The 21,337-nt window shown below is 36.8% G+C and overlaps 1 protein-coding gene across 1 annotated transcript in view; it reads right to left on the reverse strand.

Annotated features, from left to right (window-relative positions):
- Positions 1-21,337, reverse strand: part of LOC127435135 (ras association domain-containing protein 3-like) — a 55,964-nt gene that overhangs the window by 26,362 nt on the left and 8,265 nt on the right. Inside the window, exon 2 of the mRNA XM_051688350.1 lies at positions 16,336-16,469. Coding sequence (XP_051544310.1) covers positions 16,336-16,469 — 134 coding nt within the window. The remainder of the gene's footprint in view (positions 1-16,335; positions 16,470-21,337) is intronic.

The following is a 21,337-nucleotide window of genomic DNA, read 5'->3' on the forward strand; positions in this document are numbered from 1 at the left end:
ACTTAATTATTAAGCGGCGCCGCAACCCCATATCTGAATCTACAGCACGAAGCATAAAGCACGACCAGTGTAGTTTGATTCCCAAACAAATTACACTTTTGAAATCAGCTCTTTACAATCAATTAAAAAACAACTAATGAATCAATCGGAGTTCTTCATTTCTATGGCCGTAGCGATGACTGGATGAATCTGACTAAATTAATTGACTCGCATGAACTTAATCAAGAACTGTCACTATCGTATGTATACTTAAGGCTTATGAAACTCAGTTACTGACTGGTTGTTCTTGGATCTGGCAATTCAAGAAAATAACAAAGAGCTACACTGAGCCATTATGAACTGAATGCTGTTGCTCTCACAAACCCCCATGATCCTGCTGTTGTGCATGCCCACTCTTGCAACTGTTGCCCAAGGACATTGCATTTGGGGTTTGCATTTTTCTGTGCAACTGTCCATTGCAGAGGTGAGAGAACAGGGCATATCTGGTCCACATAAGAATGACATTTTTACACAGTCAAAACACTGTTCTGTGCATAAAAGTATCCCTTTGTAACATATGCATGCTTTGAGGCAATGCTCCTCTATGGAAAGCCAGATAAAGAAAGTTCAAATTAACTTCTGGTTAGTTTTGCGGATGATGAAACAGTAATGTTAGGGGGGACTGCTTGGTCAGAATGAAGTAACAGGAAGTGAGCTGAAGTAATGTGCCGGTGCCATTTAAGGAACTGACTCATTCCTTTTTTTGAGCAATTCCTTCTTCAGCTGTTACACTGCACGACAGATAGTTATTACACACCGCATGTGTAGGGCACATTAAGATAGTTTTAAAAGTCTGGAGTTAAATCAAGACTTCATAATGGCTACCCATCCTCACTTAGTGAGCTGCCTTGCTTTTCAGGCAGCAAATAGAAGTCACATGGCCACATTTACTGAGTTAGTTCTCTGTGAAAATGTCTCTCCGCTTACATTTTTCTCACAATTGGGTAATTGACAGAAGTGTGGGGTGATATGAATCTTTTACTCTTCTCCAAGCCCCCCTATCAGTCACACATGGCCGTGTGTAGATGCCATATTCAAATCACACAGGGTCTGTCACACCACACTTTTACTAGACACACAGACAGGCTGTAAAACTGGATGAAATTATGAACAGTTGTCTTTTATATGGGAATGCTGATGTCAGCCAATTGAGACCCACACCAAGCATGAAGATAGTGAACAAAACAGTATTCATAAGCTGGTGATGACTACTTCATCATAACTTCCATGCCATGACAGCATGACGTAATGGCTATAAGACAAATCAGCGGACATTCACAATCAAATAACACCCTAAATAAAAATAACATCCTTAATAAAACAAAGTAAACTACTGAGGAGTATGTAAGTACTGTGCTAAAACCTTTATAAACCTATTAAAGATGGCCATATGCCAACAGAAACTGATAACTTGGATTTAGAATAATCTCATGGCATGTGTTTTTCAAAAATACTTACTCAATACAATGTGAGACATAAGTGAGATTATCTTAAGGTCATTAATATCACAAGGAAAGCCAGCTGGTATAGCCGCCTTCTATTGTGTCATTTATGTATGCAAAAGTCTCTGAATTCTTTAAATATTAATTAGATTTGTCATGCATGTCATTCACCCTGCCCATTCACTGTTAATGAGTAAGCTTCAATTTCAAACACTGACCTATTGTTGGCATCAATAAGCTCTCATGAACAAACTTTTTAGGCTACTGTAAATTCCAAAGCAACAGCTGATCCTATTTGGATACCTATAATACTATATACACTATGCATAAATAAAACACATGCATATATGCATTGTTTTTGCCATATACCACAGTTCATTGAAACTACAACACATGGTTGTGCCACTTGTGGCAATATGGCTACATGGCACGTAGACATTGCTTTTAAAATTAATAACCAAATAAACAAACAAACAAAGGGTAAATACTTCATGTAAACACAGGACCATAGCTGGGTATTCTGGGGCCCCTGGCTGTATATTGCTTTGGGCCCCTTTCCTATAAAAAAAAATACAGTTTAGAATTTGTTGTGGGGCCTCCCTGGACCTATGGACCCCTAGAATCATTACCACCTTTCACCCCTCTAGCTACGGCCCTGTGTAAATATATTCACCTTGAGTTTCGTAGGTTTAACGAAAGGCTTCTTGAACAGGGAAGTTCTGGCAGTGAAAAAATATTCCTCTGAATCCTCTTCCAAACTACTGTATCCACTACTCATGGTGCTCGTCCACGACATTTGAAGAGAAACTCTGACACATCCAATATATGTATGCACGCTCAAAAGTACTGCTGTAGGTATAATAACTAAACGGCGACGCGAATCAACGCTGCGGGACTTCTATGCGCAAAAAAAACGCGAGTCACAGCCGCTCTGTAACCATCCGGTTTATTTCTCCCTGGATGAATAGATCGATTGGCAGATTCGTTTCCTTTCCTCGTTAAATCTGTGGGACCTTTCCCAATAAACGTATGAAGTGGGGGGAAACACTTCAAACACTTCAAACTTCACGAAAAACGCACCCAGTCGACGTCTTCCCAAACACTTTTCAAACTCAACTGAATTTAATCAGCAAACGCAACGCAACAGGAGCGGCGCGCTGGAGCTAGAACACACCCTCTCTCTCTCTCTCTCTCTCTCTCTCTCTCTCTCTCTCTCTCTCTCTCTCTCTCTCTCTCTCTCTCTCTCTCTCACACACACACACACACACACACACACACACACACACACTTCCGCATCATTTACTGCCTCCTCTAGGTGTTTTCTCCCTACCTGTGGACCTGATCAGCGTTTAACTTTCAATAAACCAATAAAATAAGAGGCAACAGAATTTAATTTAAAATTAATAATAGACACAGTAAACAATTCTTCCTAAATTCTTCTAATATAGTTAATTACAGCACGCTTTGCGCATTAATACGCCATCACCGCTTTCATGCATCTTGGCATGTTCTCTACCAGTCTTTCACATTGCTGTTGGGTGACTTTATGCCTTGTTTGCCAGCTCAGCTTTGCTTGATTGGGCTGGCCATGACAGGGTCTTGATCCAGTGGTCCTACATCCACACCTTGATTGACCTGGCTGTGTGGCATGGAGCATTGTCCTGCTGAAAAAACCAATCCTCAGAGATGGGGAACACTGTCAGAGCAGAAGGAAGCAAGTTCTTCCAGGATAACCTTGTTCGTGGCTTGATTCATGTGTCCTTCACAAAGATGAATCTGCCTGATTCCAGCCTTGCTGAATCACCCCCAGATCATCACCGAGATGGATGGTCACAAGCCATCAAACAAAGCCGAGCTGCTTGAATTTTTGCACCATGAGTGGCATAAAGTCACGCAACAGCAATGTGAAAGACTGGTAGAGAGCATGCCAAGACGCATGAAAGCTGTGATTGAAAATCAGGGTTATTCCACCAAATATTAATGTCTAATATTAATTAATATTAAGTTAAAACATTAGTATTATGTTGTTTATGTTGTATTATGTTGTTTAAAAATGAATATGAACTTCTTTGCATTATTCAAGGTCTGATAACACTGCATCTTTTTTGTTATTTTGACCAGTTGTCATTTTCTGCAAATAAATGCTCTAAATGGCAATATTTTTATTTGGAATTTGGGAGAAATGTAATCAGTACTTTATAGAATAAACAAAAATGTTCATTTTACTCAAACACATACCTAAAAATAGTACATCCAGAGAAACAGATAATTTTGCAGTGTTTTTTCCAGAGCTGTATATACTGTAGTGTACAAAGGGGATAAAGACACCTTAAGGAAATTGTGCTTTTTTCTGGTCACAAAGTGTATCAAGATTGAAAAAAATAAATTTATTTTTATTTAATATTGATGGAGAAACATTATTGTGTGAAAAGAAATAATAACAGAAAACGTTGTTTTGCTTAACATTATTTATTTTTTAAAAAGGTGGCAAGGGAGCCTTTTACCCCACACTTGGGGTAAAAGGCCCCCAGGGGGGTTAAAGTGATATAGTGTAAACAGGGACAATAGTTACAGGGCAACATTTTTCAACCAGGCAAATATTTTGAAACGTGGCTGGGCCGTGAGGGTGCACGGTCAGCACTGAGTCAACTAATCAGCGAGAGAGAGAAATAAAGGGGAGCTGGAGACACCAGTTCGAGAGAGAGAGAAACATACACGGCCGCTGTGCGTGTGTGTGTGTGTGTGCGTGTCTATGTGTTTTATGTTGTTTTAAGTTGAGTTTATGTCATTAAAGTTTACGTTGACTGTTCGGCCAGTTCCTGCCTCCTCCTTGCCCATCCTTTATCCATTACAAATACTTAGCTCAAATGCATGTTGATGACTGGAAAACAACTTTTAAAAATGTAAGTTCACTTATCTCTATGAGTATGCAACACACTGATGCAAGCTTTCTTATTTTCCTTTTTGAAACATAGCACGGACTACTTATCAAGATGGTGCAGGCCTACCATCTGAGCTAAAAATATAGGTTTGGGGCATTTAATACAAAGCAGTACGGTCATAAGAAAGGGTGTAACTGATGACCAATGCTAACATACGGACCAGTCTTATAAAAGTGGAAGATACTTGAAGACAGAGTGCTGTGAGAGACCTATCTGCATGTGGCTTACAAAGTAGCACTTTGTTTTGGTGGAAAACAATTTGACACATGCATGAGAACAACACTTCAAACCATTGTGAATGATGATTAACATGACTGGACAGGGACCTTTTACTATGGAAACAGGGAGGAAATGAGAAATGGGCAGCAACCACTACCACTTTGACAATGTCTCATATTTCAGGTCATGCAATTACCATTTATTCAGGTAAAGTTTATTACTGGTCTGTCTGATCATTAGGCCAAAGGGGCCGAACTTTCTTGTGTAAGCTGTTTCCCAGCTAAAAAAAAATTAACACATCCAACCAGAGACATATTACAAGCCTCATTTTTATGACTTAGTGTAGCACTTAAGGCCTGGTTTTGGATTTGCTCTGTAAGCAAACCTCATAGCCACTTTTGGCACTCTTTGTAATTTATCCAAAGATGTTGGGTCCCACTTCTTTATGGATAACAGAGATGGTATGGGAAAGGGCCATAACAAATTTAACATGTGAGTTGGCTTAAAAGGATAAGTAAGTGTAGGACAAAACACAATTCCATGAGAAAAAAAAATAAAATAAAAAAATAAAAAAAAACATTGCTTCTGCTGTTTTGAGGAGCAGAACATTTATGATAGCCTAAGCAAATTTTCCACTTTGGCTTGCATTATCAGACAGGCGAAATTCATTACTGCAACCACTTTAGAGCAGTTCTTAAATTTACTTTTAACAGAGATAATTTTTATTGTGTTAACAGCTGTCATGAGGTTTTAGTTTATTATGTTTTCAAGCCATTTTCCCTTTACACATGTATATTTTGTATTTTACAGTGAGTCACATATGATCACAAAACAGCCCACCCAGTCAAAATTAGAAAAGTATCTGATTCCAAAGAAGAGTCACGAAGTGAAATCCAGGCAACATCTGCAGTACATCAAGGACAGGGCTAACCACGCCTCCCAAACTACAGCTTTCAAGAGGTTTGTAGAAGGACAGCGCTTAATTTAAATCCAAGAACATGGAGAAAACCTTAAAATACCCCAGCAGAGGGAACAGCCAAAATCATAAAAACCAAAGGCTGGTAGGCCACACGCTTAGAACCATTTCAGCTGGTTGGTCAGTGCAGTTTATTCCTTTATAACAATTTTTGCCATAGTTATCAATTAAAAATAGTGTCGCCCCTAAGAAAAAAAGACCATAATCTTTAAAAACCCTCCATAATTCTAACACATTGAGGATGTCTCACCCAACTGGGAAACCCATTATCAACCTCACTCTGCTACAGAACAACAGGGTCCCACAGGAGGGGCAGAGATGTGACCTGTGACTGAAACCTGTAGTTTTCTGGCTGTGGGCCATAGCCTTCATCACACATTATCCACATTCCTCTGCTGAGGGGGAGTGATTCATGCTCCCAGCACACAGCCACTGCTTAAGTGCTGGCATTTACGTGAGGGTGTGTGGAATGTCTCGTAAAGACAAATTAATTTATCCTTACACACACAAAGAGTTTTCTGTGGCAGATCCATTGAACCATGCGACATCAGGAAGTTTACTACGCTAATTAAAGTAATAGTTAATCTATAAGGTGATAAGGACATTTATGCAGAATGTCTGAGCTGCTCTTTTCCATTAACGAAAGCAGATGGTAATTTATGCTGATAAGCACCAAAGACAACAAAAAAGCACCATAAACTGATCATAAACATTGTTTAATAAACAGGTGCACTTTAAGTCTTTTGAAGCCATGTGATAGCTTTGTGAGTGTAACGTTGCTGCTGGTGCTGGCAATGACAAAGACGATGAAGTGAAGAACCCAAGTGCAATTTTATTCCAAACGTGAAATCCGAAAAACCCTAACCATAAACATGAACAAAATACAAAACATGAACTTGATTATAAACTTGATTATAAACTTGACATAAACTTGACTAGACATGACAACATTACTAAACACACAATGCCTAACCAAGGACAATGGAAAACATGAGGGCTTAAATACATGGACAAGGGAGAACGCATGACAAAGATAACAATGAACAAACAGAACAGATAAACCAATAAACCAATGAAAACAAGACACATGAACATGGAGGGAAACATGAATCACATGACTAGGAACACATGACATGAAACAGGAACTAAACTTTTCAAAATAAAAGACATTTTATTCAAAACACACACATTAAACATTACAGTGAGAGGAACAGACTGAAATTTACAGGAATGTTTTTGGTTCCATTCAAGTTAAGCTCAATCAGCAGCATTTATGGCATAATGTTGATTGCCACCAAAAATAATTTAAATGTGTCCCTCATTTATTACAGTAAGGCATTTACAATGAAAGTGAATGGTGCCAGTCCATAATCACTAAAATATGCATTTTTTTAAATATAGCCACAAGAAATGATTTTGTGTGTGTGTCTGTGTGTATGTGTGTGTGTGTGTGTGTGTGTGTGTGTGTGATAAAATTGCTTACTTTATCTTTAAGATATATCCAATACCGTGATTACTGGGTTTTGTTGTAATGACAACAGTTTTGTCACACTAAAATCATGTAAAAACAGGTAATGTTTATTATAAATTGTTGCTATACTTTTTTAAACAATGTGTATTTTAGAGTGTATGAACTGGGCCCATTCACTTCCATTGTAAGTGCCTCACTGTAACTGCAATTTTTTTTTACAGTAAATAAAGGAGAAACATGGAACATTCCTTTAAACAATTATTCACTATTAATCATACCCTGTGCCATACAGCTTTCAAATTTCATTTGCGTTTGTGTTCAATTTAACTTTGTGCAACCCCTCGTCCTTCTGCACGGCATTGTGTTTTGTCTTCACTATACACTATGCATAATTTCATTTCATTTAAAGCAGTTCAGGACACTCTTGGCTGTCAGTAAAGGGTTAAACGTTTGACACGGAGTCACGTGACAAAACAACATGGTGCCAATCTCAGCAGTGTTTGCTTTGGAGAAATGCCAATAAAACCACATCTGGTAAGAAGTCAAATTAAGATTTTACATTGAATAACAATAGTCTCTAGTTTCATCCAATATGCCATTTTAAATATAAGAGCGATTTATTGCGAAACGACACGCTGTTAAACACAATGACTACTTACGAGGACTACAGGACTCTATTTCCCTTAGATCCAATATTCACCCTGCATTATCACATTGAGAATCAATGGGTTCATCCAAAAGCTGAAAAATGTTGCTTTCAGAGGCTTTATATGCAGTTAAGATGAAAATAAAAGTGCATTTCAAACTGTTCTGAGACCAGTGCAGACAGACAGCACACTGGAGGTTAAGTCATTCACTAAATAGGGAGTAAGGAAGCATCCTATATCTTTCCTATGAAGCCAAGTGCATTCAATCCAAACTTCTGATTAAAAGTTCAGTTTCAATTTGCAGATGATGTTTGAACCACTCAACATGTTTGGCAGACATGGGACAATGGTAATCAGTACATAGATTCAGAATTTATAATTTTATATTAACATGGTTGGCAGTGATTAGATGGTGCTGGCCATTACTTCAGAATTAATTATGTTAATTACTGATTGGTAAAATGCTTCAGCACGACTATCACTTGTTTGTTTGACAGTGCAAAGAGAGAACATTAAGATTTTGTTGCCAAAGTGCACACAGCAGTCACATGGGGGTCTCAGGAGGTTAAAGAGCTAAAACCAGTTAAAATATTGTGCTGTTTGAGAGAACAGAAGGTGCAGCCATTTCAGTCCCTCTAATTGTCAGAAATTATACAGCTAAACCTGTAATGACAAATTGCTACATCTATTATGTTTGGTCTTAAATTATACTTCAAGAGACCATTGATTCAAGGTAACATTGTGAGATTACCTTGCTGACAAAAATGGCTGTAATTTTGAAAATGGTTTCAGGTTAAACCTCAATAGTAACAAACTTTTACACACCTGCACTTATAACACAATAAGGAAAAGTGATATAATAGTAAAAATCTCTCTGTGTGTCATCCTCTGGCACATTAATCTATTTTTACCATAATCTGTCATTTTCATTGAGGAAACTAATACTGTTAAACTAACGGCAGTACCCTAGGGCACAGTAAATCTACACCGCTTGACAGCGAAGACACATAACTCCTTTCATTGACGTCCCGTTTTGCGATGTGATGACTAAAGCACGACAGACTTCATCCTTTAAATATGTTAGTTTCCCCTCTGCTCAGATACTCCAGAAGTTCCTTCAGGTTATTTCAAGAAGATATGAATGGTGAACTTAAAAGACAACAATCATGAGGGAAACTGAAACAAACAATGACCTCACCTTCTCAGTCTAAACGTTAATAAGATCCAAGCCGAGATCAAGGGCTTCTACACAAACCCAAACAATCATGTCTTAGTGCTCACTATCCCGGGCCAGTCCCTAGATGGAAATCATAGTCTTTTCTAAAGCCAAACCTCACATATGCAGACAGTAAAGGAAGACTAAATAGAAGGTAATTTGGGACCATCCTTCACTGTTGTTAACACAAAGGACACCCACATTTAGAAGTTTAAATCCCAGGACAGGTTCTGTCTTGTCTTGTGGTGGATACATGGGGTTTTAGAAGGTCTCTCGAAGTCTTTAAAGACTCCATGTCAATGGTGTACTGCAATCAGTTGCAGTACATACAGGTATAAATGTCTATGTAATCTTTTACAATCCAAAGAAGTCTCAACCATAGGGAAGCATACATTTAAATCTTGAAATCTTGTTTTATCTTAAAATAAACATTGGGTTGAGATGGACTGCTTGCTAACCTGACCTCTATAAACAACAGATTCATTTAAACTCTACAGACAGATCTTACAACAACATTACATTGAGTCTATGATTAAATAAAAAGTGAATAGAGGGATGAAGATAAGACATCATGAATTGTGGGAACAAGCTTGACCTAAAATCCGCTTAGTATTTTCAACTGGTTTATTTTTACTGCAGTTTTTTTGTCCCATTTTTAATGTACCATATTAGAATCTGCATTTTGCTTATTTGAGCCTGTGTCTCTGGGTAAAGTAAAAATGTACTTGATAAAGTGGAAAAAGAAGTCGATTTTTACAGTTTCTTAAGAAAATGTAAGTAGTGCTTGCCTATGCAAACTTGGCACCACAATGCTAGGGTGCTGTGGGTGATTTCGGGCTTTATGTACCTGTTGTATTGTTTGCAAGATGTAAATCCAATCACTTAGAAAAGTAATAGCACACCTCTCCTCAACAAGCGGCATCATTTGAGGAGTCATTTGTGTTTATAGTGCAAATAGTATGGGAAAAGTTTTGTTTATACTTAACGCTATAGCCCAAAAGTGCTTGAACACAGACGCAAGTTAGATTTCAAGCGTCGTTGCGTTCCAAAATGTGTCAGACCGCTATTCAAAATGTAAGACAAGTATTGCATTCTCAATGTTGCCACAAGGGGCGCTATAGTGGACATTAGTGTGAACTATCCACATCTAAGGTGGGTTTTCTCTTTCATGTCAATTACTGCCATGGCGGAGCAACAGTTTGAAGAAAATATTGCTGAGCAAGTCTGTTAAAGTCAATATATTTATAGCTTACCTGAATAATAACACATTCAGTTTTATGGCACAAACTTTTGACGTTAACTTCATATCCCCCTTGAGTACAGATGTTTGTTACCGCCACAGTAATGCAAGAACGCATGTTTACTATGTTCAACCAGGCCACACGTTAATTTGAAATGCACTGGCCGAGTGCTCAGGTCTGTGTTCACATACTTGCGTAAAGTACATTTCTGGACAAAGTAAGAGCAATGCAAACACCACTAATTATCTATTATCACATAGTTATTTGCATTTGCATAGTAAATTCACATCAGTCTTAAAGAACAGGTTGGTTATCAATCCATAAGGGTTGTGGATACAGCAATAGGCAATTCCACTTTACAGTGCTAAGCTTTCCATTTCTACAGTGGATCCAGCTGAGCCTGTCGGCTAATCCAATCCTTGTGAATGTGGTGACTGCTGGAAGCAAATACGACTGCAAACACTCATTCACATGCATATTTCCATGGAAGGTTTTTTATGTTACTGTTTGATATAAAAGTAGCCACAGCAACTGCTCCCTAGTGTTCTGTCAAAGTGTCTTCAGATTTGGGGTTTTCATGGGTTTCATTTACAAACGCACAGCTTGCTTTTGCTCAGTTTGATTAAAGAACGCTCCCTCAGGATCCGAGAACTCATTCATGCATGCATTTATTCACTGCGATCACGTAGCAACGTATACAATGTTTGGAAACCAGTGGAAAAATATGATATGAAGTCTGGAGTGTTTTCCAGAAGGTTCTTTGGATCAAAGGGTGGACATGTGTGAACATTATGTGAGGTGCTTAGTGGATAGCTAATGCTGACCTAGTTGAGCGAATGAAGATCTGTAGAAAGAGGTGGGATTAGCTCTTAAAATAGACAACTGCTAATCTCAGACCTGAGGTAGGAAGACCTGCCTGTTTATTCTGCTCGAAGAAGTTGTGTGAGCCAAAAGTGAATCACGGTCACAGATTGTAACTCTGCAATGAGGTCAAGGGGCCTGAGCTACATTGAAGGTATTATAGGGTTCCTTCACTGCATTCCATTACAGCAAAGAATGAAATCTTCTCCCAAGTTGCATTAGAGGAGCTCGGCAAATTGTCCTTGAAAACCCTTTCTAGCAAACTACAGTCTAAGCCTGTACCCTTCTGAAACCGTGCTTGAGAATTTAACAATCAATTCCCATTAAATGTAATTATGGGGCCAAATACATGCCACATTTTACAGGCCTTAGATCCAATGGACTTTGGCTTCAATCCATCCTGAGGTTAGATCGAGCAGTCCCAAAAATATGTACCAGACCTGAGTGCATGAGCAAAGAGAAACAGCCCATGACGGAATATGATTTGCTCAGTAAGTTTAACTAATTCTTCAGAAACATTTCCAAAAAGCACATGTTCCTCTACAGTATCATGATTAACCTATGCAAACATCACATCATCTGTGACTGGTAAAACAGATCTGTCATTGGTTCGCTGGCAAAATATTATTATAAGAGTCTCTGGGATGGACCAAATCAAATCAGTCTAACTAAATTAGCCAAATGATTTGCAACAAATTCACATGACTGCACAGACCTAATACAAACTTTGGCTTATATTTTCCCCCATCACTACAGGCACAAGACATATGTTAACATCTTGTAAATGATGGCTGTCTGCCATTTCAATTACTTTCAATTTCCATCAATTCAAATCCATTAACTAATGTTGACTAAGCAAGTGGCTCAAACCATATTTCCCATTCCTAGCAATTGATACTTTATCTCAATTTTGATGTCCCTAATAAAAACACATTGTCGCTTGTCTTCAGTATGATGTTTTTGGAATGCTGATTTGCGGATGTTTTCACCAAAACTTCACCAAACCAGTCCCGCTAGTCCCCACCAAAACTTCCAACCTGGTCTCATAGACTCATGCTACTATACCTACATTTTTGCAAAATGATTTTTAAGTGGCTCCTTGTATGTACCACGGCACTGTCCTCGTAAAATGAACACTAGAGGCGCTGCAACAACTATTTTTATTCACTTTCACACAAATTACAAATGTTAACTTGGTTAGGTTTAGGTTTAAGGTTTAGGTTAGGTAGATTATGTTGATGCGAATGGATATTCATGATGGTCTTTATACATGAACAAAACACATTGGCCTTGTTCACTTGTTCTCTTCACCCATACTGAACTAGATTGCATAACATATTTCAGCCCATATTTTGGACTGGTGTGGTTACTGCGGTGAAGTTAAAGCTTCGCCTCTTACAGTTTCACAACCCATAGAGTTCCCAGCAGTCAGCAAATGCCTGCCAACAAACTGCTGTCTCGCAGAAAAATGAAACTTTCAAAACGACCCACATTCTCCTGCTGAAGTTCAACTTGAGTGGAACTTTTTTTTGTTGTTGTTAGGAGCACCAAACTACAGCAAGTTTAGTATTTAAAAAAAAAGGAATTGTTCACCCAAAAATTCAAATTCTGTTATCATTCCTAATAGGAGATGTTTGGCAGAATATTATCTTCAGTCACCATTCACATTCATTGTATGGAAAAAAAGATGCAATGAAAGTGAATGGTGAGGCTAACATTCTCGTTAACATCTCCTTTTATGTTCCAAGAAAGAAAGTGAAATGAAGGTGAGTAAATTATGTCACAGTTTTCATTTTGGGTGAACTATTCCTTTAAGCGCCTGTATTGCGGTAAAATGTCTTAGATGTTATTGTCCTTGATGGTCTATCCCAGCTGTTTTTGTTTACTGTATACACAGTCGGGCGTGCACAAGTGGAGCTTCTTTGTGTTGTTAGTTATTATTGTGGTTAATGCACCTGTGCATGTGTTTGAACCTAATGCTGTGTAATGATGTGTTTGTGTAGGTAAATGTACATGTTTGTGTGTTCAGGACATGGCTCGGTTATGCTGCAGGCATCCTGAGACTGTTTCCTGAGGGGAAACTCTCTCTTTCCTACATCTATTTGTTCCTCTTGTCTGGTCATATTTACACCGCTAACAATATTGCAGACCCAAACATACAATACAGCCAAAATTCACTGGAGTTTTCGCAATAAAAACAACATTTACACTAATCATCTTTACACTATATGCACAGAAATATAATATAAAGAATAAGGTTATAAAGTTCTCTTTTCTAAAACAGATTGTTCCAACTCAAAAATGTTATTGGACTAGTCATTATCAAAACCATTATGAATCAAGTTTTCCAGAAAGCAATGTAATAATGAAATGTTTTTATTTTTTGAGTGTTTTTGTCTTTTATAATATTGCTGTTAAAGAAATATTCCTTGTTCAATACAAGTTAAGCAAAATCGTCTGCATTTGTGGCATAATGTTGATTACCACAAACATTTACTATGACTCGTCCCTCCTTTTCTATAAAAAAAGGCACTTACAATGCAAGTGAATGGGGTCAGTCTTTAAAGGTTTTAAAAGTATAGCCACAAGATATAAACAATATGCATGTTAACATGATTTTAGTGTGATATAATTGCTTATTACATTTTCTGTGTTAAGGTATATCCAATTTTACAACTTTGTTGCTATGACGACGTAACACCATAAACCCTGTAATCCTGCAAAAACAATTTAAACAACTATACAGCTCAAATAAAACACAAGTTTTAACAAAATAATTAATGTAAGTGCTTTTATAAATCTAAGCTTCACATTTCTGCCTTTAAACCTCTTCAAAAAAATTGGCCCCATTCACTTCCATTGTAAGTGCCTCACTGTAACCTTGATTTTTTGCTTATTGCTTATCTAATAGAATATATTATTTATATATTATAAAGTCTTACAATCATGCATACTCTCATAACATCAATGTTTGGAATTACAACAGCAGCTGTTATTCACCTTGTTTTCCAGTTTTGAGATGTTATGTCTTCACTGTTGTACTGTTTTTGCACTGTAGTTACATGTAGACACCCTGTCCTCCCTATCACTCCCTCATTAGTCAACAATAGAACACTACAGTGTACGTGTATGACCTTGTTTGGCACTGAGTAACATGGCCAACTCAACTGACTGTGTTGGGGGAAGGGGGCTACTAGTCTGGAATCTAGGATTCATATGAAGTGTCACACTCTCACAAACTCACATGACTGCTGGACTCGTCCATGTTTAGAATGACACAGACAGCTGATTCTGTACACTCCGGTGGGAATGTGCACACCCATGTTTAATCCCAAATTAATAACAAACAAAATGACAGCACAGCCACATCTAACAGTACACATAAAGCAGATAGCATAACAGATATGTGATTAGTGGCACGATTGCATTGGAAGACGTAAAAAAAAAAAAAAAGCATTACAGGAGATTTATGTCATTTTTGTCACTTTTTCTGAAAGTCATAAAAATTCCCATCACAGTATAATTTCCAGCACATCTCAAATTCAGTATTGTTTTTAATAGAATTGACAGTAATGGAAATTATATTTTCAATGTTTTTGAAATAAAATGCCAGATTCCTTTGTCTTGCTAAGGCTAATATCATAGCTAACATTTTATGTATCATAAATACACACAATTAAATAATATTTCCACACTTTTTGCATGAAATGACATCCAATAAAAATATTTTGCTCACAGGTAACATTTACCTTGAATTTTTCCTTGTCTTATATTTCATCTCAAGCATGCTCTTCTTTGACAAAATTGTTTGGTGAGGTGTAAACAATGCCACAAATTTGAAATAATTTTCAAAAAATAAATATTGAAATGGTTTATGTTCATTTCATCCTTTGATTAGATTATCAAACTTTTAAATGTAATAATTTTTATCGATATAATGGTTTAATACTGAAAGTCTGTGTCTGGGGCAAGCCTAAAACACTAAATCAATACACAAAAGGCATTTGAAAAATATAAAAATAAATGATGTCTCAGATTTAATGAGACCCTCATACAACAATATGAAAAGAGCTGAAATCTGTTCGATTTAACCCTTTAAGCTCTGAGGTGTTTTTAGATTTCATGTTTCAGTGGCATACCCAAAATTAAAGGCTTATAACTAAAAACTGCAAAACTCTGAAAAACTGATGTCACCTATAACTGGTTAAAATTTTGTGTTGATACGTCAAAGCAATCAAAAGTTACAGCATCAAGAAAATAAATGTATATGATTATTGTAATGCAAAACATGTCTACCAAATACTACCATCATGTATACCTATAGTAAGTACTTTATAAATGAGAATGAGATTTTTTTTCCTCACAATTTTACAGTACGCTTCTAAGAATTGGTGGGTGCTTCATGAAAATAATATCACTATTCCATTCTTAACAGGCTTTACTTTATGAATCATGACATTCAGCCATTTATAAACTCTATAACCATGCTAACACTGTAGTTGCATACTCCAGTGTCTCTTTCTGCATTGCACCAAACTGGCAGAACTGGATTGGCATGAATATCACACATACCACACCAACCTGTGTTGACCTCGTCAGATCACTCTCACACACAAAGTTTACCAAGTGTCTATAATGGTCTTATAAAAATGGACACTATAGTGACCAGTGGAATTCTTCTCTGGTGTAATATCCTGCTTTTGACAGACAAGCTATTGTTATTTCCATGGCAAGCGCAATGGGAATGAGTTTGTTAGTGTTTGCTTGTGTGTACACTCATATGGCACTAAATAACAGAGTATCATCGTTTGAATCACATTTATATAAAGCAGTTCTTCTTAGTAAAGACTAAAGCAAAGCAGTGATTAATATGACCAAACTGAGACACACACACACACACACACACACACACACACACCATATTCTGAGTATCACACCCTAGAGGACAAACCTCTGCTAATGTACATAATGGTCTTAAAGCTTTCATGAGACTGGCATTCATCTTAAACATTAAAATAACATGCACTACATTGAGAACCAATATCAACATTGCCCGACAGCAATATTGAGACTACTTTAGGCTCTTTAGCTGGAATTGCTCTCCCTCTTGTGGTCATGATTGAACATTACTAGCAAATACATGAGAGATGACTGTGAATGTTGACATTATGTTATATGTGAGTGTGTATGTTCAGTATTTTAGATTATAAATGATATTTGAGATTAACCTAAACTGAATGTATATTTTGCACACATGCATATATTAATGTGCCGGACTCACGCTGTGTGATGACTGGTTGTTGTTAAGGTGGTCCTGAGCAAGAGGACTGAGTAGGCAGCCATTGGAAGATCCATTCTGATGACAGTCTAGCGCCACCTGGTCACGGCACTGGGCATGACACGTGTATTTACAACCTGGAGGAGAAGACACAAGACAAAAAAGCAATGTTAATCCACAGAATACTTGCTAAAATAATTCCTCTCGTACAATTCTTGCTAGATTAAATGGAACAAGAGTTTTAAATTTTTTTGTAAAAGTGTGTTCTGGGTTGTTGGCAGGGGGTTGCTATGTGGTTGCTAGGGTGGTTTGGGGGCTGCTAGAGGAGTCCACATTATGTCTCAGTGACATTCTTACCTTAGCATAGCATCACTAATATATATATATATATATATATATATATATATATATATATATATATATATATATATATATATATATATATATATTTTTTTTTTTTTTTTTTTTTTTAGAAATTTAGTGAAATGTGATGGTTCTTCTGGTCCAGCTAAATGGAAAGTAAAATGTGTTGGTTTGCAAATAACACGGCACACACGCAAATCTTTAACATAGAAAAGAGTACACTTACTAGACATATTGTGCATGTGCTTCCAAAGACATAAACAAACACCAAACTTGATGAAGCAAAACAAAACTGAAAGTGCTTTGAGCATTAAAAACAATTAGTGCTGCAACAACTAATCGATAAAATCAATAATGATCGATATTGAAAATAATTAGTCGCATATGTGCGGCATGCACAGAGAAACTCTGGCTGTAGTTAAAAATGAATTAGCATGATAAAACATTTTTGGAAAAATGCACTGATATCAATCAAACCGATCAAACAGAGAAAGAGAGCACAATCACTTTGATTAAAGTGTGGCTTTTGATACACATTGCTTTATACATCAAATATAGGTTTAAATATAACTGTAATTGAACTACTACATACAGTATAATATAAGAAATAATATTTTAAAAGAACAGTTACTGTCCAGAGTCTCTTATATTTATAGAATAAAGACATTACAACATTCTACCTCTTTTATGTACATTCTACATGCGATTTATATTGTAACATTTATATTTTAAACCTTTTTTTTGTACACAAAATATTTTGTATAGTATACAATCATAAATGTTTTTTTAATAAATACATTTGAATAAAACATGAACAATTCTGTTTTATCAGATTAATAGTTTAATTGAAGAAATAATCAAAAGATTAATCAAATATTAAATTAATCGTTAGTTGCAGCCCTTAAAACAATCCATTGTTATAATAAGGTCAATCTTTACTGTAATGTATTTTGCATGCATGTATGCATGTATTTTATTTACAATCATGTCACAGCAATATAATCAAGCAAAATGCACAGATTTAGCCAAATCTACTAGTCTCAAACTACCAGGTGATACAGCATGATCACATTTCAATAGCTAAACAGATAATCAAAGAGTTGCCATGTTCATCATCATCAGGGTTGTGGAGTAACGAAATACATGTAACAGGAGTATGTGCTTAAAATACAAAATATTAGTAACTGTATTCCACTACAGTTACATTTTTAATCATTGTTAATCAGAATACAGTTACATTCAAAAAGTATTTTGATTACTGAAGAGATTACTTTGCATTTTATTGTCATTTGTTTCATTTAATATTTAGTCTAATCAACTGGAAAACATTTATCTGTATAAATGATGCGATCTGAGGAGCGTTTGAATCTTATGATGTGTTACACGCATACGAGTATACAGAGGGCACCTTCACACTGTTATGAGTGAAAAGGTGGATATGACGTCATTGAGGATCTTTTCTTTGGGAGATCAATAGAGAAAATCCACATACAGTAACATCACTTTAAGGGTTTTGAAGTAAGTTTGGGGCAGCAGAATGTGTAAATTGCCATGTGAACATTTAGCTTTATGCTAAGCTAAAATGCTATTTTAGCCCTTTTCATGCACCTGTTACCAGGCACATTTATATATTTTTTTCTATCAAGAAAATCCACTTTATATCATTTTCCCCTTCTAGTTTGTTCCTGTAAAAATATCTAAAAATCCTTAAAACAAGATACATTTACTTTATCTTGTTTTAGAAGCAAAGATATGTATTTTGTCTTACTGTACTGGCTGAATTTTTTTCACTTGTTATTAACCTGTTTATAGTCCAAACGGAATATGTTACAAATTACATTTTACTGCATGTATTCTGTAATCTGTAGTGGAATACATTTGAAAAGTAACCCTCCCAACCCTGCTCATCATAACAAAACATAATATTCAAGCAGGCCCATTTAGCATATCCTTATACTTAGACTTTTGGACTTCAAGTTCCTCTGAGAACACAATGGATATTTGATTAATAAACACGGGAGGGAGGTGCTAAAAGAGCATCCTTGACCAACAAATCTCATCACTAGCACTGTGTTGAGTAAACATGATGCATAACCACAAATTCTTACAAGCGTATTCATGCAAATGATGATTTTATGAGGCATTTCTCACTGGCTGAAAAATTCCAGCAGTGCTTTTTCACTGTTATGACCTACCTGAAGACTGACGCTTGATTTGCTGGGTAATTTTGCCAGAAAGTTTGCAGAATGCTGCTCCCATACCAGTCCAGCAAATGTCTGAAGAGGCTTTCTGTGTCTAAACTCACGGCATCCCATCAGTTAAACCGGCTCATCCTGTGCTATCCATGCTCACAACACAAGGACAAACTCCTTATCTCTTTCTCTCGTCCGGCAATCCGTCAGAAGCTTAATTGTGAATAGCTCTCTCTCTCTCTCTCTTTATCTCTTTCTCTCTCTCTCTCTCTCTCTCTCTCTCTCAATGTGCTGAGTAGGGTGATTTGACTGTCAAATGATGAACACTTCAGCCAGAAAATGATGGTCACGTAAAGGACAGATGAAGAGGAAAGCACTTTGTGCGTGTGTGCATTAATATGTTTAAGGACTCAGTTCAAAAGTGTTTTTCATATTACAGATCACCTTTTATAGGGAGACTGCAAATAACTGTTATTCTGTTCATAAAGGGTATGTATAATCTGTACAACATCATAAGGATGTGCTGATCCAGTGCTGTCAGTATTAAAATGTGAATCTCATATGTACAGGTCATATTTCACCCCAAAATCATAAAAAAAGGATATTTAGCATCAAGTGCTTCATCAAGTGTTTTTGCATTATGATTGTTTTAATGACAATTTATCACATCTTTCTATGCCAACGTTTCTCGCGAATACAGTACACTTGAGTAGTTTGGGCGCTGAAATACGGGACAGAAGGCGTCCTGTACGAGACATTGGAATTACTCTAAAAGCTATGGTATACTTCATTTTTCCGTGTGCCATTCCGTATCATGCACAGTCAAGCACTCAACCTAACAAAGTATATACTTTTGACTGCAAGTCCATACAGACACACACTGCATGACTCTGATTGGTGGATCTTGCTCTTTAGGATTTATGGGTAGTGTAGTTCTTCACTAGGTATTACAAACTGTTTTTAAAAATGAAGTTGAAATAACGCACACTGACAGCGTCAGCAGAATCATCATAAGATTCTAATGAAAAAGCTGTGATACAAATATATATATATATATATATATTTTTTTTTTTTTTTTTATTAAAATAAACAAATTAAAGGCAGTAAATACTACAATGATGTAAAAGTGTATGACTGTGGGGTTTTCTTTTGTCACATTACTTTTATGTACTTTTTTACAGTACGATAACAAGAAAAGTATTATGTTAAAGTGCAAAAAATCTTAGTGGTCCTTAAAATAGGCAAAATATCTTTTTTTTGCACATCATGTGCCCAACTAACTTCCTGTTTCCAGCTCTGTACTAACAACCATCTAAATCCTGCACATTGTTTCAATAATCCACTCTCTGTGTTCTAAATACCTAAAGTACATCTGGGCCCCGCAACACAGAAAATGCAGGAGCTGAACAGCAAAGTCAAAACGACACGATAAAATGATGAGCATTAAAAGCGATGTGATGAAACACCATAATAAGTGGATCATTTATATGGGGCATGATGGGTAACGGTTGCTTAAAGTGCTGTTCTTTGCACAGAGATGCGGTCTCGTCAGTCTAGGAACTGGGCTAATGCGCACACACACACAGTTCTAGTCTCTAGGGTGGGTGGGAAGTGCAGGCCTGTCTCTTCCTTAATTGGACTTCCCGTAATGAGGGACAGCGCTATCGATCAAAGGACAAAAAATTCTCTCACACAATCATATACTCAAACAACACTGTCCCTATTCAGACAATGGCATGTCTGTGCAATATGTGGGGCCTTATTTCTAAAACTTGCCATGTTGACAGAGAAAGAGAAAGAGTCATTTGATTCCTTTAATGTTTCCCACACAAACACATCAGCGGCACCAGACAGCCCATATAGCACAGAGACGTTAAACACAAAACTGTCATTGAGAAATGTTTACATGTGAGTGTTGCTTTCCCATGCAAGGCATAAGTTCTGGGTAGTTGCTAGTTGTTCCTGGCCTAAGTCTCTATATATATAATGCTTCATACTAAGAATGAGCAATAGTAATAGTGATGCTTACCTTAGCAAACACTGCAACTAAATGTTTACCACCATCCTTATGCTCTTGTCCAGTTAAATCGCAAAGCAAAATGCAAAGAGATGTGTACTGATTCATGATATACATCAACTCAAGTATAGATGTAATCTTGGTTTATTAAAATAAAAAGTTACAGTATACTAAGGCGGATCAGAACCAGGAACCAGAGGTGAAAACTTTACCACGAGACCAATCAATCACTGTGGGCAGCAAACTGTTGATCCATGTATTTATCCACAGAATAACAAAATCACAACACCAACCGTTCCAGATATAGAGAAAACTCAAGCGAAAACTCGTTTTGTTTATCTAAAAACAGGTCCTCCACAGCGATAGCGACAACAGAACACAACACAGCTGCACACAAAACAGAGAACAGAACTTACTAAACATGTCTGAAGAG

The sequence above is a fragment of the Myxocyprinus asiaticus genome, chromosome 45, assembly GCF_019703515.2.
Source record: "Myxocyprinus asiaticus isolate MX2 ecotype Aquarium Trade chromosome 45, UBuf_Myxa_2, whole genome shotgun sequence".
Classification (NCBI taxonomy): domain Eukaryota; kingdom Metazoa; phylum Chordata; class Actinopteri; order Cypriniformes; family Catostomidae; genus Myxocyprinus; species Myxocyprinus asiaticus.